Here is a 15,401-nt window from a genome sequence, read left to right on the forward strand (position 1 = left end):
CGAGTTCCTTCTTAAATTGTCTACTACTGAACAACGAATCATCCAGTTACAGAGCATCTAGGCATCCGAGAACCAAGTCATCGGTTGGCAGTCATCTACAAATCGCCTACATGCGAACCTAATAACGAGTCGATGAGCCCTATGACTCCATCAGCCACATATCCCGTACGAAGCTTCTAACCGCCAATACTCAATCCAAGTTGCCGATTCCCCTCAGCATCAAATAACCGATCTACCTTTGCTATTTGAACACCTCTTATGGTCCATTTTATTACATTACAAGCTTTTTCAGGGGCAAATCCATATTTTTCGAGAAAATGGCTCCAAATCTGTAAAAACCTCTTACTAGGCGTTTACACACAGACAGTATTGACAAGACAATAGCGAAGTTACAAACCATTTTCACCAATACATTCATATTTTCTTTATACATATTTAAAAATTTATAAATGTATTTGTGAAAAAGGTTTGTATTTTCGGTATTGTCTTGGCAATACTGTCTGTGTGCAAACGCCTAGTAAGGGGTAGGGTAACGGCTACCATGTGGCTGGTGTGAAAGACAACTGTTGAACCGGATCTGTGTTGTTAACCAAAGTTAGTTTAAATAAGCCCGAAGATGGTCCATATTGGCCTTCCGGTACACCCACCAAGCTTCAACTATTTTCGCTAAAATGGTGCGCAAGATAACTCTCGAAGGGAGTAACCGATAATCTCCAAACTTTATTCATAGTAATATTTCAGGATGGAATATGGACTATATCGGTCCATTCCAAAATGTTTCGCAGAAGAGAAGTTTAAGGGAATGTCTCGGATTGTTTTGATTTTTTTTTTCGCAGCATGTTACCCGGCGACCGCAATTTTTTCGTGACAAGTGCACACTTCCTGAGATAATAGATCAAAAAACCACGCTGGCTTCAACTAATATGACTGATTAACACGATTATTCACGAATAACCGATTTGGCTGAAACTTTATATATCGTAATATTTCTTCCAAAATTAATATTTCTTCCAACTTTCAGGAAGTTCGGGTACCTCCTCACAAAACATTTTTGCTCAAGTGAGTTTAAGGCCTGTTCGAGCATTCTTAGAAAATTTGTACCGATGTCACCCCTTGTGTTCCTGTTTACAGCTATATTATGTTTTTCGTGGGCAAGTCCATGCTACCGGTCATAATGGTCCAAAATCTCTAAGCCCCACATAACCATTGAAGTCCTTCAAAAGGTTTTCTTTATACGGAAGTACGTCAGATGATCGTCTGTCTATAGAAGACGTTTTGAAAAATTTCTGTCAATAGAAGACCTTCAGATGATGTCTGAAAAAGATCTGCAGATGGTAAAAAGTCTATAAAGGGATTTTTATAAAGTCCTTCTGAAGTTAAAATACACCCTTACAAGGGTTTCTGTTTCCAAGAAGACTTTATCTGGTATGCTGTTTATATATGTCCTCTTTAGGACATGTTATTAAGTCCCGATATAAAACACATTCCCATTACAGAACACATTTATAAATAAGACCAATCTTTACAGAAGACCTTGAGATGTTTTTGTTTATACATATGTATGTCGATGGATACCTTCCCCGGCCATTCTATAGACCACCTTCTTTCTTAAAGACTTTAAATTTCTTCTATAGATAAATGCCATGTTATGGTCTCCTACAGACGGAAGATCTTCTAAAGGGCTTTTGAAACTCTTTCCCCGACTTCTCATACCACTTTCATAATTTGCTAATATCCTACCACTCGTCAACTTAATGGCCTCAATTTTTAACAAATATTTGTGGTTTTCCTAAAATGGTATTTTCTGTTTACAACTGCCAGAGAGAGATGTTGGTCATGTTCCCATGCTACAACTACTACTACAACGCCACACCACACATGAAGGCGGTGGAGTAGATCGACAACAACGACACGACGACGACGATTTATAGTGAAATGAATTAAAGTCCAAAGAGGTAGTGGTTTTATATTTCAACATTTTCTATTCCGTTTAAGAGGAGAATGTTTCAAAGCGGTTGTGAATGGTTTTCGATCCTCCTAAAACTATGTGTAGATGATGTGGTGGTGCAGATGTAAATGTGTATGTATGGATGTGTGTATCTTCTGGTCATGGCATTTGTGTTGAGGTTGTTTGCTAGTGTGGTGGTGGTGATGGAGAAGTATGTGTTGTCTGTTGGCTGATAGTTGTTACCTTGTTAGCCTTGAAGTTTTAAGTATAACAATGTTGCTGGTTGTGTTGCTTTGGTTTTATTGGTTTCTGGTTAAGTTGCACTAATACACAGATAACCAAACACATATACACGTGCTAGCAAGCCACATTGGATTTTGCCTTACTACAAACTACGACGCACAAAGTCATAACAACTATTCGCTTTAAATACTGAAATAGTTATGTAACAGGAATCCGGTAGCTGCAACTTCAGATGAATGTTGGTTGTTAGGACATGAAATTGCGGCAGTGCTGAAACAACTTCACACAAAATGGGCGGGATATTTAATAAAACATTTAAAAATGACAGTTCGTTTTTTTCTCCAGAGAATTATGTTGTTAGAGATAGTTGTCCTTAGTGTCTGTGTAGTTGTTTTTGTTGATTTGCTGGAAACTGCAATATCAATTTAAACCAGGAAATATTCAATATACCTATACAAAAATTGAATATTGTCTTGTAGTGGCAGAGGTATGACCGGAAATTTGAAGGATATTTGGTTAGTATTGGCTTCTTTTCTTGTAGTTCAATGGAGGGTATAGTAAGGATATTACATTTGAAGGTGTTTGAATGGAAAACCAAATATAAATAATTGGAAGAATAGTTTTGAAGAACTTGAAGGTCCGTGGGATTATTGATCCATTAATAGCTAATATTGATGGTTTATTAATGCCAAAAAAAATATATTTTATGGGAGGTCTAAATTTTTGGTAAATATAAATATTTTCTTATTGAAATTTTTGAAAAAGAATTTAAATTGCACATCGATATTAATTCAAAATTATGAAATTGATTTATGAAGAAACCCTTTAGACTTTTAGTGATCTAAAAGTTTCTTTGAAAATTTTGCCTTTTTAGGCGAAGATCATTTTTAGTATTAATTTTTTTAAATTAATTTCTCGTTGAAATCGAGCTTAATGATCAATAATGCATCTGAATAAGGAAAGCTGACGATTCGAACCCACACATCCACCACTATGTGACATGCATGTTTCGCCCTCGGCAAAGGCTCTTCAGACATATCGGATGTGGAGCGGCTTCGCTCTCCTTGAAATTTTCTGCTTTCAAATGCATTTTTGTTTTGTTTCTTATCTGGCGGACTCTCCTTAGGATTTTTAAACTCCTCTGAAGACTTTAAATTTACATTAAATCTTTTTCGCACACTCTATATCTTTGACACGCTTCAAGTCATTTGTGTTTGTCATCCCGTTTGATAGCTTTTAGGGACCAGGACAACGCCCATTTCATCCCTTAGTATGTTAACTATCTCCCTGTTGTACCAACTGTAGAAGAATACGAAAACAAACAAATAAAATACATTTCATGTCATGACTTGAAGATTTTAATTAATTTTACAACAAAAACTAAAAACTTTTAGACAAAGATTTGCAAAGCAATTAGTCAAATCACTCACTAAACTCAGCAGTACAACATTAGAAGCAGAAGAAGATGAAGACGATGCAGAAGATGGTTTGTTTGGTTGGTTGACAGCATCTTGACTTGCTGAGATTTTTGTCAAGCAATTCTTGGTGACGACCCCGAAGGAAAACAGCAGAGTGTAGAACAGCTGGTTAGTTCGTTGGCTGGCTTGGTTGGTTGCTTCTAATAGTTATGTGAAGAACTGAAGAACGTGTTGTGACATAAATTGACACACGAGATTACTTGACAACAACTGTGCCAACAACTACAAAAACAGTTATGGCAAACAAAACGCCCCCACAACAATGTCGGCACACCATCACCACCACCACTAACAGCAACAAAATGACACATTCTTTCAGATAAAACTGAAACTAATGACAGATGTTTACTTTAGGAGTTGATATGGAAACATGACGAAAACCATGTTGTTGTCGTATTCAAATTCGCAAAAAATTCAGCAAATGATAAATAAAAGTTTTAAAATGATGGTATTAGAAATTAAGTGCCTTGAAAGGATGCTACTTTGGGATAATTGTGAAAAGAGTTGAATATATTTATTTATTGAGGGATCCATAAGGACCCACTACACGTTACGAATGGAAAAATATTTGATATAACAACGAATTTCTTCTACTTCTGTTATCCTTCACTGCCTGTGGAGCATAGGGCCTTAACCATCCTTTAATATCGAACTCTGTTGTGCGATGCTTGACCGACGTCGTTCCATGAATAGTTTGCTGCTTGTAGTTCTGTGTCGATCGACCTTCTCCACGTTTTAGCTCGAGCACACGCCGGCCACTACCCTTGCGGATTCCAACGAAGCGCTTGACGAGCAATGTTTCGGTAGCGTGTGGCCTATCCAACGCCATTTCCGTTGACAGACCTCAATGGGAGCTGCAATTTAATTGGTGATGTTCAATATTTCAGCATTCCGTATGCGGTTCGGCCAGCAAATGTTTAAAATTTGTCGCTGACGTTTATTTGAAGTCGTGCGTTTCTAGGTTTCGCTTCCGTAAAAAAAGGACTGATTAAACATTCGAATTATATATACGAAGCTTGGTGTGTGTTGAGATTTGTCGGCATCAACAAACAGGCCGAAGCATGCCGAAAGCAGACTTTGCTTTATTTAATCGAACGTTGATGTCTTTTTCAGTCAGTGGCTACCAAGGTAATTGAATTTGTCCACCCATTCGATATCAACATCGTCAACGCGGATGTGTGAATCAGAGTTCGCTCCATAGCCTCCTGGCATGGACTTAGTTTCTGAGATGATGATTTCGGGTCCGACTGAACGCGACTCATTCTTAATGGAGTTAATATTTTCCTGCAGGTGACTAGTAACTTAGCTCAGTAGACATACGTCATCAGCTTATTCCAAGTCTTCCAGGTTTTCAAAACGGATTCCACGTCTGTCATTCAAAGCTGAACGCATTTCATCGTCAATGAGAAGGATGAAAAGTATTGGTGACATAATACATCCTTGTCTTAGCCCTGTTTTGACCCCAAAGGAATCTGATAATTTTCCATTATGAAGAACACGGCATCTGAACGAATCTACTCTAATTAAAATCAAGTGGGATAAAAGAGAACAAGTAAAAAAGCGTAAATTTCGGGCCGAACTTTTTTTTTAACTTCCACCATGAAACATTCTGAGGTAATATGGAATAATTAGTTTCTTTTCTGTTACGAAAGAACCCGCTATTTTAGATGGATACGTTACTTGACCACCGGAATCCCAAATGGCGCTATTCCTAAACGTGGACCCGTGTCCACAATTTTTAGTGGGGAAGCTTTTGGACCGCTTAGAACTTTAAATTCCAAATCATGGCTAATTCGGCCAGCAAATGTAGTTAAAACGTCTAAATACCTGCCATCGGGTGGTAACGTTATATGGGGGTTATTCCTAGATGTGTTTGTGTAGATGTTTTTCGAGCTAATTCGTCTGAAAATTAGCAAAAAACGTCAAAAAATCTGAAATCAGGCGGTATCGTTTCTTCTTTACAACTGGGAACCCTAAATGCCAAATTGAAATCGGGTGGTACCGTTGGATTGGGCCTATAACAAAGCGTGGACCTATGTCCTTTTTTTTTGTGGAGATGTTTCTTGACCACTAATTCAATCTGAAAATATAGCTAAAAACGTCAAAATACATGAAATAAGGTCATACCGTTATATGGGGAGTATGCCAAAAAGTGGACCGGTACAGCCCATCTTCAAACTTGATCTAAGTTCATACCAAAGACACATGTGTATATATTATTTAGTGGGTCTTAAATGATTATTTCGATGAGTTACAAACGGAATGACAAAATTAATATACCCTCCATCTTATGATTGAGCTATAAACAAGTAAAAAATATCATTCGGCTTTGCCGAAAAATGTATACCCTCAGACTGTGTGAATTGAAACACCTTTTCCTAAAAAACGTATGTAATTAGGGGGTCTTCAGAATTTTGGGCGTATAAACTTGCAGACAAAGATATGGATTTTGAAAAAATCTCAAAAGTTTTGCGTTGGAGGTACCTAAAGGAATGGACCGACATAGTCCATTTTGGGATTATCTTATTTTGGGATTCGTTCCTTTCTATAGGACCATTATATCAGAAAATATATACTTGCCCTCGGAAAACTTCTTATCGCTGTAAACTGGGCTACTAGGAGTACCTTCGGTAAAAATTTCCAAAGGATTCTCGGAAAGACACTTAACCGCACTTAAACAAAAATGTTGATCATTTGTGTGGGTGGTACCCTAAGCAATGGACCGATAGGGGCCACTTTTGAACATAAACTAAGTTTGGACAAAATACTTCGAGATCCAAAGTTTGAACCAAATCGGTTGTGCCGTTTATGAGATATTGCGCTTACCATTTTAGCGAACATTTTCAAACTTTTGTTGGGGAGTTACCGGAAGGAGTGAACCTATAAGCACCATTTTCGAAATTCATCTAATATTCGAAGAAATGCAAAGTGTGGACCAACGCAGTATTCGGTTTGGGAGTTGTCGTGCGCACAAGCCACTACACATGCTGGCCGTAGGGTTTTTTTTACAGATTTCGGGTCATTTACTCAAGAAGTATGGACTTGCCACTAAAAAAACGTGTACCATATCTTGCCCCTGAAAAACTTCACCCAAACACACTTGGGATCTAAAATCATTATTTAGATAAGGCAAATTTTGGCCGTACTGAATATGTTCGATGTATGCCTTCTTAGGTTAATGGTTTGCGAACTTAGTATTGGGCTTTGGTCGATGTATAGGTAATATAGTTGTATGTATGTATCTAGTTCTACAATGTAATGAAGTAACAAACAGCTTTGCCTAGTTTCAGAATGCTACATAGCAGAGACTCATTTTACCTCGTCTTTAATGACTGCCCTCAACTCGCCTATAAATGCTCAATTCAGATCGTCTATAAAGACTATGTTCAGTTCGCCTATTAAAACACTTGTCAGCTATTCCACAAAGATTCTCTTAATTAGTTTATAAATACTTCCCTTCACCAACATTTTCTATAAAAACAAATTGTTTTAAAATTTTAAACAACAAGGCTAGGATTACATCGTTACATCATTATAATTTTTTTTAAATTGCATTGATATCTCAGATCATATTTAAAAAAAGATTTAGAAATATTGTTTTATAGCGAACCGTATCAAATCATTATCCAAAGTATCCATCGGCATTTAGTAGTTAAAATGAGATTAACGTGTGAACTCATATTTTTGCTGGCTTTTTATGTGTCCATTGACGTTGTGGCAGTACGTTTTACAAATATAAAATGTCAGACATTTCATCCTGAGTTTGCCACATTTGAAAAGTGCAACCTTAAAGTGATTGGCCGGGGTATAATTGGTCTAAATGTTTATGTGAAAATGTGGCATCTACCGGTCGACAATATATCGGTAAGTTATTTGCTACTTTTGGTCAATTTTGATTGTGATTTGTTTGCTTCTAATTTTCAGGTAAATATGGCTCTCTTTAAAAGGACCAATGTCTATCGACCATTTCTTTATAACGTTACTGTCGACTTTTGTCGTAATTTCGCAAATCAAAAGAAACATCCTCTTATGGATTTTTTTATGAAAAGTGTATTAAAAGACTCGAATATCAATCACACTTGTCCCTATAATGTAAGTATGTGTTTGTTAAAAAAAAAAAAAAAAACAGAATACTGTGGTAATAATAACAACAACATTTAGTTTTTTTTGTTCTGTAATTTCCTAAGTTGTACTTATGCAGTTACATACTTATGTACACTTCTCACGTTATTCACTTTTTTAATTTCTTTTAGCACGACATAATAGTAAAAGATTTAGTTTTAAATGCAAACAAGTTCCAATATGTACCATTACCTCGGGGAGAATATCGATATGATGTAAAAGTTGGAGCCTATAATGACTGGAAAGCAGATGTCAAAATTTTCATGGATTTCAATGATGTTTAATACGTTATTATTTTGTTTGAATAAAAAATTAAATATGCACTACAAAATTAAACTTGAAGTAAAAATTTATAACAAATAAGTAAAAATTTTAATTAAAAATTTAGAATAAATAAAAATTCCAAATGGTTTTCACTACACGAGCCTATTCATATATTTCATGCTTTTCAGCTGCTCTTCCACATTAGCAAGACAAAAGGTGTGGTCTTTCAGCAATTTCCAAGTAGAGAAAACTTTTAATTATTATAAGTTTTAATAGTGCCACCAAATTCAATTCGTATAAAGACTTCCATCATACTCCCTTCTGGTAATCTATAAAAACCAGATATGATCTGTCTGCAATTATGACGTATCTGACATACATTTCAGACGTTTATTATATACATCGGAAACGTCGTAAATCTAGCTAAACCAACAAGGTTTTTGACAGAATAAAGAAACTAATTTTATAACCTAAAATCGATGTTTTTCAAATAATAAAACTCATTTTATTGTTATTTGAAATCCTATTTTATTACAAAAGTGGCACAAAAAGATGATGAGGTACATTTTCATCGTATCAAAGTGTATATTCCCTCCTGAGGGTATAAAAACGTCAAAAAATCTGAAATCGGGCGGTACCTTTATATTGAGGCTATACCACAGCATGAGTCTGTGCCCACAATTTTTCATGGAGAAGTTTCTTAACAACTGGTAACACTAAATGCCAAATCGACATCGGGTGGTACCGTTGGATTGGGGCTATAACAAAGCCCCCTATGGACCTATGACCATAATTTTTTGTGGAGATGTTTCTTGACCACTAATTCAATCTGAAATTGTAGCTAAAAACGTCAAAATACTTGAAATCGGGTCATACCTTTATATGGAAACTATGCCAAAACGTGGACCGGTACAGCCCATCTTCGTACTTGATCTAAGTTCAGACCAAAGACACATGTGTATGTCATTTGGTGGATCTAAAATATCGATGAGTTACAAACGGAATGACAAACTTAATATACCCTCCATCTTATGATTGAGCTATAAACAAGCAAAAAAGTATCAGTCGGCTTTGCCGACAGAGGTATACCCTTAGCCTGTGTGAATTGAAACACCTTTTTCCTAAAAAAAAACGTATGTAATTATGGGGTCTTCAGAATTTTGGGCGTATAAACCTGCAGACAAAGGTATGGATTATGAAAAAATGTCAAAAGTTTTGCGGGGGAGGTACCTAAAGGAATGGACCGACATATTTTATTATCCATAGTGTTTCTTATTTTGGGATTCATTCCTCTCCATAGGATCATTATATCAGGAAATATGGACTTGGAAAACATCATATCACTGTAAACAGGGCTACTAGGAGTACCTTCGGTAAAAATGTCCAAAGGAATCTCGGACAGAGCATTAAGCGCACTTAAACAAAAATGTTGATTATTTGTGTTGGCGGTACCCTAAGAAATGGACCAATAGGAGCCACTTTTGAACATAAACTAAGTTTGGACAAAAAACTTCGAGATCCAAAGGTTGGGCCAAATCGGTTGTTCCGTTTATGAGATATTGCGCTTACCATTTTTGCGATAATTTTCAAACTTTTGTGGGGAGGTACCGGAAGGAGTGGAACTATAAGCACAATCTTCGAATTTCATTTAATATTCGAAGAAATGCAAAGTGTGGACCAACGCAGTATTCGGTTCGGGAGTTGCCGTGCGCACAAGCCACTACACATGCCTGCCGTAGGGGTTTTTTTACAGATTTCGGGTCATTTTCTCAAGAAGTATGGACTTGCCACTGAAAAAAACATGTACCATGTCTTGCCCCTGAAAAAACTTCGCTCAAACACATTTGGGATCTAAAACCATTATTTTGATAAGACACATTTTGCCCGTACTGAATATGTTCGATGTATGCCTTCTTAGGTTATCGCTTCGCGAACTTAATATGGGGTTTTGGTCGATGTATATGTTATATATTTGTATGTGTGTACCTAGTTCTACAATGTAATGAAGTAACAGACTATCCTTGTCTTGTTTCAGAATGCTAGATAGCAGAGACCCCTTTTAGCTCGTCTTTAATGGCTGCCCTCAATTCGCCTATAAATGCTCAATTCAGTCCGTCTATAAAGACTATGTTCAGTTCGCCTATTAAAACGCTTGTCAGCTATTCTACAAAGATCCTCTTAGATTAGTTTATAAATACTTAATAAAGTTGAAACAACAAGGCTAGGATTAAGTGGCATGACATCATTTTTTTTTAATTGCATTGATATCTCAGATCATTTTTAAAAGGCAGGCAGATTTAGAAATATTGTTTTATAGCGAACCGTAACAAATCATTATCCAAAGTATCCACCGGCAGTTAGTAGTTAAAATGAAATTAACCTGTGTGGTCATATTATGGCTGGCTTTTTATGTGGCCATTGACGTTGCAGTACGTTTTACAAATATAAAATGTCAGACATTTCATCCTGAGTTTGCCACATTTGAAAAGTGCGACCTTAAAGTGATTGGCCGGGGTATAATTGGTCTAAATGTTTATGTGAAAATGTGGCATCTACCGGTCAACAATATATCGGTAAGTTGTTTGCTACTTTTGGTCAATATTGATTGTGATTTGTTTTTTTTTAATTTTCAGGTCAATATGGCTCTTTTTAGAAAGGGTAATGGCTACCGACCATTTCTTTACAACGTTACGGCTGACTTCTGTCGTTATCTCAAAAATCGAAGGAAACATCCACTTGTAGACATTTTTATGAGAACTGTAATGAAAGATTCGAATATCAATCATACTTGTCCTTATAATGTAAGTATTTTTGTATTAGTAATATGGAGAATAAGTTAATACAAATATTTATGGTCTGTTTCCCTAAGATGATTCGAGACCAAATTTGTTCAACTAACGACCAAACTCACATTATTGAGAAACAGATAGTTTGATTTAAAATAAAAATGATTTGAACATTTTTCAAAAACATAATTTTTTTTAATAATTCGAAAGAATTTGGTCTTGAATCGTCGCACGGCCTCGGTATATAAGCGGTTGTTATTCCTACTTAAGTCTTTTCTGGTAAAAGAGCATCCTAGTTCGGCAAAATCCTAGTTTTCGAATTTGTTTCGGCTGTTCTTTATTCTTTTATCTGAAATTACTTAAACAAATATGTCATGTTGCTTTTATAGCGAGGCCTTTATAGAGAGGCCATTATTTTTTTGTTTTTGCTTGCAGGTAAATATGTATATACAGTGTACATTAGGGTTATAACTTTTTGCATTTTTTTGCAAATATCAAAAATAGCACCACATAGCCATGTAGAGCATGAAAAACTATTATGAAATAAGGTGTAATTTTTTCTCTATCGCGAAAAAAGTTTCCGCACCAAATGCATTGAAGTTCAGTAATGCATTTTTTAATTTGTTATAATGACATATACGCTTCTTATTAAAATTTGTGTTTTTTTTTAATCTAATTTAAAATCAATATCAAACCATTCTGGACCAATTTGTTTCAAATCGCGGCATGTTAGAGCATATTAGGAATTTTTGACAATATTGCAATTTTTTGCTTTTCTTTATAAACTCGCGAATTTTATGTTTTCATTTATTGTACCTATCGGAGAAGAGAATATGGCGTTATTTGCAACAATTTTCTATATACATATATAGAAAACAAATTTAAAATTTTAAGTAGAAAAAATATCAAAAGGGTTTTAGTAATCGTAATCGGTGCGGAAACTTTTTTTCACCAAATCGATCTTAGAAACGCGTTTTCGTTATCAAGACAAAATTCCCCACACGGTATTTTTTTGGTTATAGTCCTAGTGTACATTGATTGTACACTTTTCATGTGATTTTTCCTTTTCCTAATTTATTTCAGCATGACATAATCGTAAAAGATTTAGTTTTTAATGTAATCAACCTAAAATATATACCATTGCCTGGCGGAGAATACCGATTTGATTTAAAAGTTGGGGCGTATAACGACTGGAAAGCAGATGTCAAAATTTACCTGGATTTCAGTGATGTTTAATGCGTTATTTTTTGTTTAAATTTAAACTTAAATATGCACTATAAAATTAAATTTAAAGTAAAAATTTAAAATACATAAATTAAAATGGCGTTAATTTCATTGTGAGTAATTTTGTATTTTTTGAGTCGGGGAAATATAACCAATAAGTGATAAAACGCCAAAGATGGGAAGTGATTCCCAGTTTTGCCCAAAGCCATGAATTTTTTTTATACCTCGGCGTCATTTTTACAGAAAACGATTTTTAATTTTTTTTTCGATCTTGACATTCAAGGTGAAATGTTTTTTTTATTTTACATGTCTATTGTACAATTTTTCTTCAGCGAATACATACAAATGTACAAGATATTCACGATCCTATCATAAAAAAATTATCATATTTTTCTCACGCTCACATTATTCTTGTTTTTCCCAAACGCTCCTTGACTGCACTTCCTCATTATCAGGACTAACAGAGCCGTCTTCCAGCAAAAGCCATGTTGATCGAAGTCTTTTAAATATTAGAACCTTTTATAGTGTCATCGTGGTGCAGTTTTTAGTATGACCGCTTTGCAATCCTTTCAATTCGTATAATGACTCCCATCCGCACCTTTATAAACACTTCTGTCAGCATCTATATAAAACCCCTTAGGGTCTTCTTTAAAGTCTTCATTGAGGAAACTACCTTATGGTCGTCTAAAATTAATCGCTTTATGTTGTCTATAAAGGCTGCCTATATAAAGAATCTATCCCTCTACAGCTCGCCTTTAAATACTTCTTTTAAGTCGTATATAAAGTGCCCTTTTTAGGCAGTCTATAAAGACTCCAGTTAGGTAGTCTATAACGACTCCAGTCAGGTAGTCTATAAAAACTTCTTACAGGTAGTCTATAAAGACTCCCTACAGGTAGTCTACCATGACCCTCTTCGGTAGTCTAAAAAGACTCCCTTTAGGACTTCTATAAAGGTCACATGCAGCTCTCCTTTAAAGACTCCCTTCAAGTCGCATATAAAGGCTCTCTTGAGATCGACTATAAAGACCTGGTCATAACAACTCCATCTATAAATAATTCTTTTCGGTCGTCTAACAGGCTTGTGGGATAGTCTGTAAAACTCATTTCAATTCGTCTATAAATACTCCCTTCTGGTTTATAATAAAGGTCTTTTATGTAAAGACTTCCCTAAGGTAGCCTATAAGGACTCCCTTCCGGTAGTCTATAAAGACTCATTACAGGTAGTATAAATGTCTCTCTTCTACGAAAGGTTCCCTTAAAGTCTTTTAAATGCTTCCTAAGTATGTCTATAAACAATCCCTCTAGGGATTATAGGGACTCCTTTAAGCTTCTCTATAAACCTTCAATTCAGTTGGTCTATAAAGACTCCCTTCAGATCTTCTAAAACGACTTCCTTCAGTTTGTCTATAAAAACCCCCTTGATATCTTCTTGCAATACTCCATTCAGGTCTTCCATTAAGACTCCCATCTGATCGACAATAAAGACGACGTTTGGCTCGTCAATAAAGACTACCTTTAGATAGTCTATAAGGCTCCCTTAATTCCCTATAGCTGCCCTCTCTACAAAAGGCTCAGTCATCTATAGAGATTCCATTCAGTTCGTTTATAAAAAATGTATTCAGGTTATCTAAAAAGAATTCCTTCAGATCTTCCGAACAGACTCTCTATAAAAACTTCCATCTGGTCGTCTATAAAGACGACATTTGGCTCTATATAAAGCCGTCCTTTGTTTCGTCTATGAAGACGACATTTGTTTCGTCTATAAAGACGACATTGGTTTCGTCTATAAAAATGACGAAAACCAATTTCTATACAGACTCTCTTGGTTCCTTTTCGGATGCTCTATAATAACTTTGTACCACATGAGGCGCAGCCATCTATAAATACTCCATTTAGGTCGTATATCAGCAGTTATTTCAGTTCGTCTATACATACGGAATTTGGCTCGTCTATAAAGACGATCATTGGTTCGTCTATAAAGACGATCTGTGGCTCGTTTGTAAAGACGAACTTTGACTCGTTTATAACGACGGCCTTTGGCTCGTTTATCAAGATGTCCTTTAGATCATCTACAAAAATGGGCTTAAGATCGTCTATAAAGATGACGTTAAAATCGTCATGATCTTAAGATCTTCAAGAAAAGCTCTCTTAACTCCCTTCAGCTGCTCTATAATGACTCTCTTTTACAAAAGTCTAGCCTCCAGCCTCTAGACTACATATTATTTCTTCAATTTAACCCTTTCGGCCCCGAACTTTTTTCCTCGCATTAGTAGTTACTTTAAAGACATAGAATTAAAGTATAAGTCAAAACTAAGACATAACATAAATTGCTGGGCGTTACCCCACCTATTTCGGAAGATACAGTACATTTTATCTAAAATTTATTTGCTCATTATTTTGTGCAATTATGTAAATATAAATGTTATAATCGTATAGAAGTATACCTCTGACCTTACTTTTGAAGAATCAAAACTAAAGTTTAACATAAAGCTCATACATTTTGATTTAGAAACGATTTGAATAATTTGGACTGTACACATCGATTTTTGACATGCCGTGATTTTCCAGACTTCACACTGAATAATGCATCGTAGTTCTGTTGATCGGGATACAACTGGCACTTTTTTATAATTTTTGCATTCTTAGGACTACAATTAGCCAAATCAATGTGTTCTTTGAGGAAACAAAAATCCGTTAGTTTTAAATAAAACGACGTTAAAATCGAAGTTGCTTATAAGCAACGTTGGGGCCGAAAGGGTTAAAAATACAAAAATCGCTCAAAACTGCAATTTCAAATTATTTGGAAATACTTTTTTTTCTATTCCAACAATTCCATTCGCTTCAGTTGCCAGCTTTGTTAGTTAGTGCGTAAATAATTGCGAAAGACAATCAAAACGATTTGTAGTTAGCCAGCAGTCCTACAAACGCTTCAATTCGTTGAGCAGAGTGTCCTGCGAACATTTGATGGCTGACAACCAAACACGTATAACGGGGCACACAACAAAAGACTACACAACGAAAAACAACAATTTCAAAAAAATAAAAACGTCCATTATTAATAAAAACAATGGTCAGAGTTTTTGGGCCGTTTTTTGTTTTTGAGAATGACTGGTTGGCTGGCTGGCTGGCTAGATGGCTGCCTAGCTAACTGTTTGGATAGCTGGTTGGTCGGCTAACGGAAAACTCATTTTTGTTATTATAGCCTCAAGTCAGATTTCAATTTTATTGTGGCATTGTTGTACCCTTTTAGCCGTTGTTGATTTTATTGGACGTTGTTGTTATTATTGTGGCTGATATTGTAAAGTATGAAAATTGTGTAAGCCATCATCATCATCC

At 35.6% G+C, this 15,401-nt stretch overlaps 2 protein-coding genes across 2 annotated transcripts; both read left to right on the forward strand.

Annotated features, from left to right (window-relative positions):
* The first annotated feature begins 7,326 nt into the window (after positions 1-7,326).
* Positions 7,327-8,075, forward strand: LOC141386934 (uncharacterized). The gene is made up of 3 exons (XM_073955833.1): positions 7,327-7,533; positions 7,594-7,761; positions 7,923-8,075. The coding sequence occupies exons 1-3, from the start codon at positions 7,327-7,329 to the stop codon at positions 8,073-8,075; spliced, it is 528 nt and encodes a 175-aa protein (XP_073811934.1).
* A 2,349-nt stretch (positions 8,076-10,424) lies between these two features.
* On the forward strand, positions 10,425-12,077 carry LOC141386935 (uncharacterized). The gene is made up of 3 exons (XM_073955834.1): positions 10,425-10,628; positions 10,689-10,856; positions 11,925-12,077. Exons 1-3 carry the CDS (start codon positions 10,425-10,427, stop codon positions 12,075-12,077), a joined length of 525 nt encoding a protein of 174 aa, XP_073811935.1.
* The last annotated feature ends 3,324 nt before the right edge of the window (positions 12,078-15,401 follow it).

This window comes from Musca autumnalis, unplaced genomic scaffold, assembly GCF_047663935.1.
Source record: "Musca autumnalis isolate F117 unplaced genomic scaffold, ASM4766393v1 scaffold_5, whole genome shotgun sequence".
NCBI classification, from domain to species: domain Eukaryota; kingdom Metazoa; phylum Arthropoda; class Insecta; order Diptera; family Muscidae; genus Musca; species Musca autumnalis.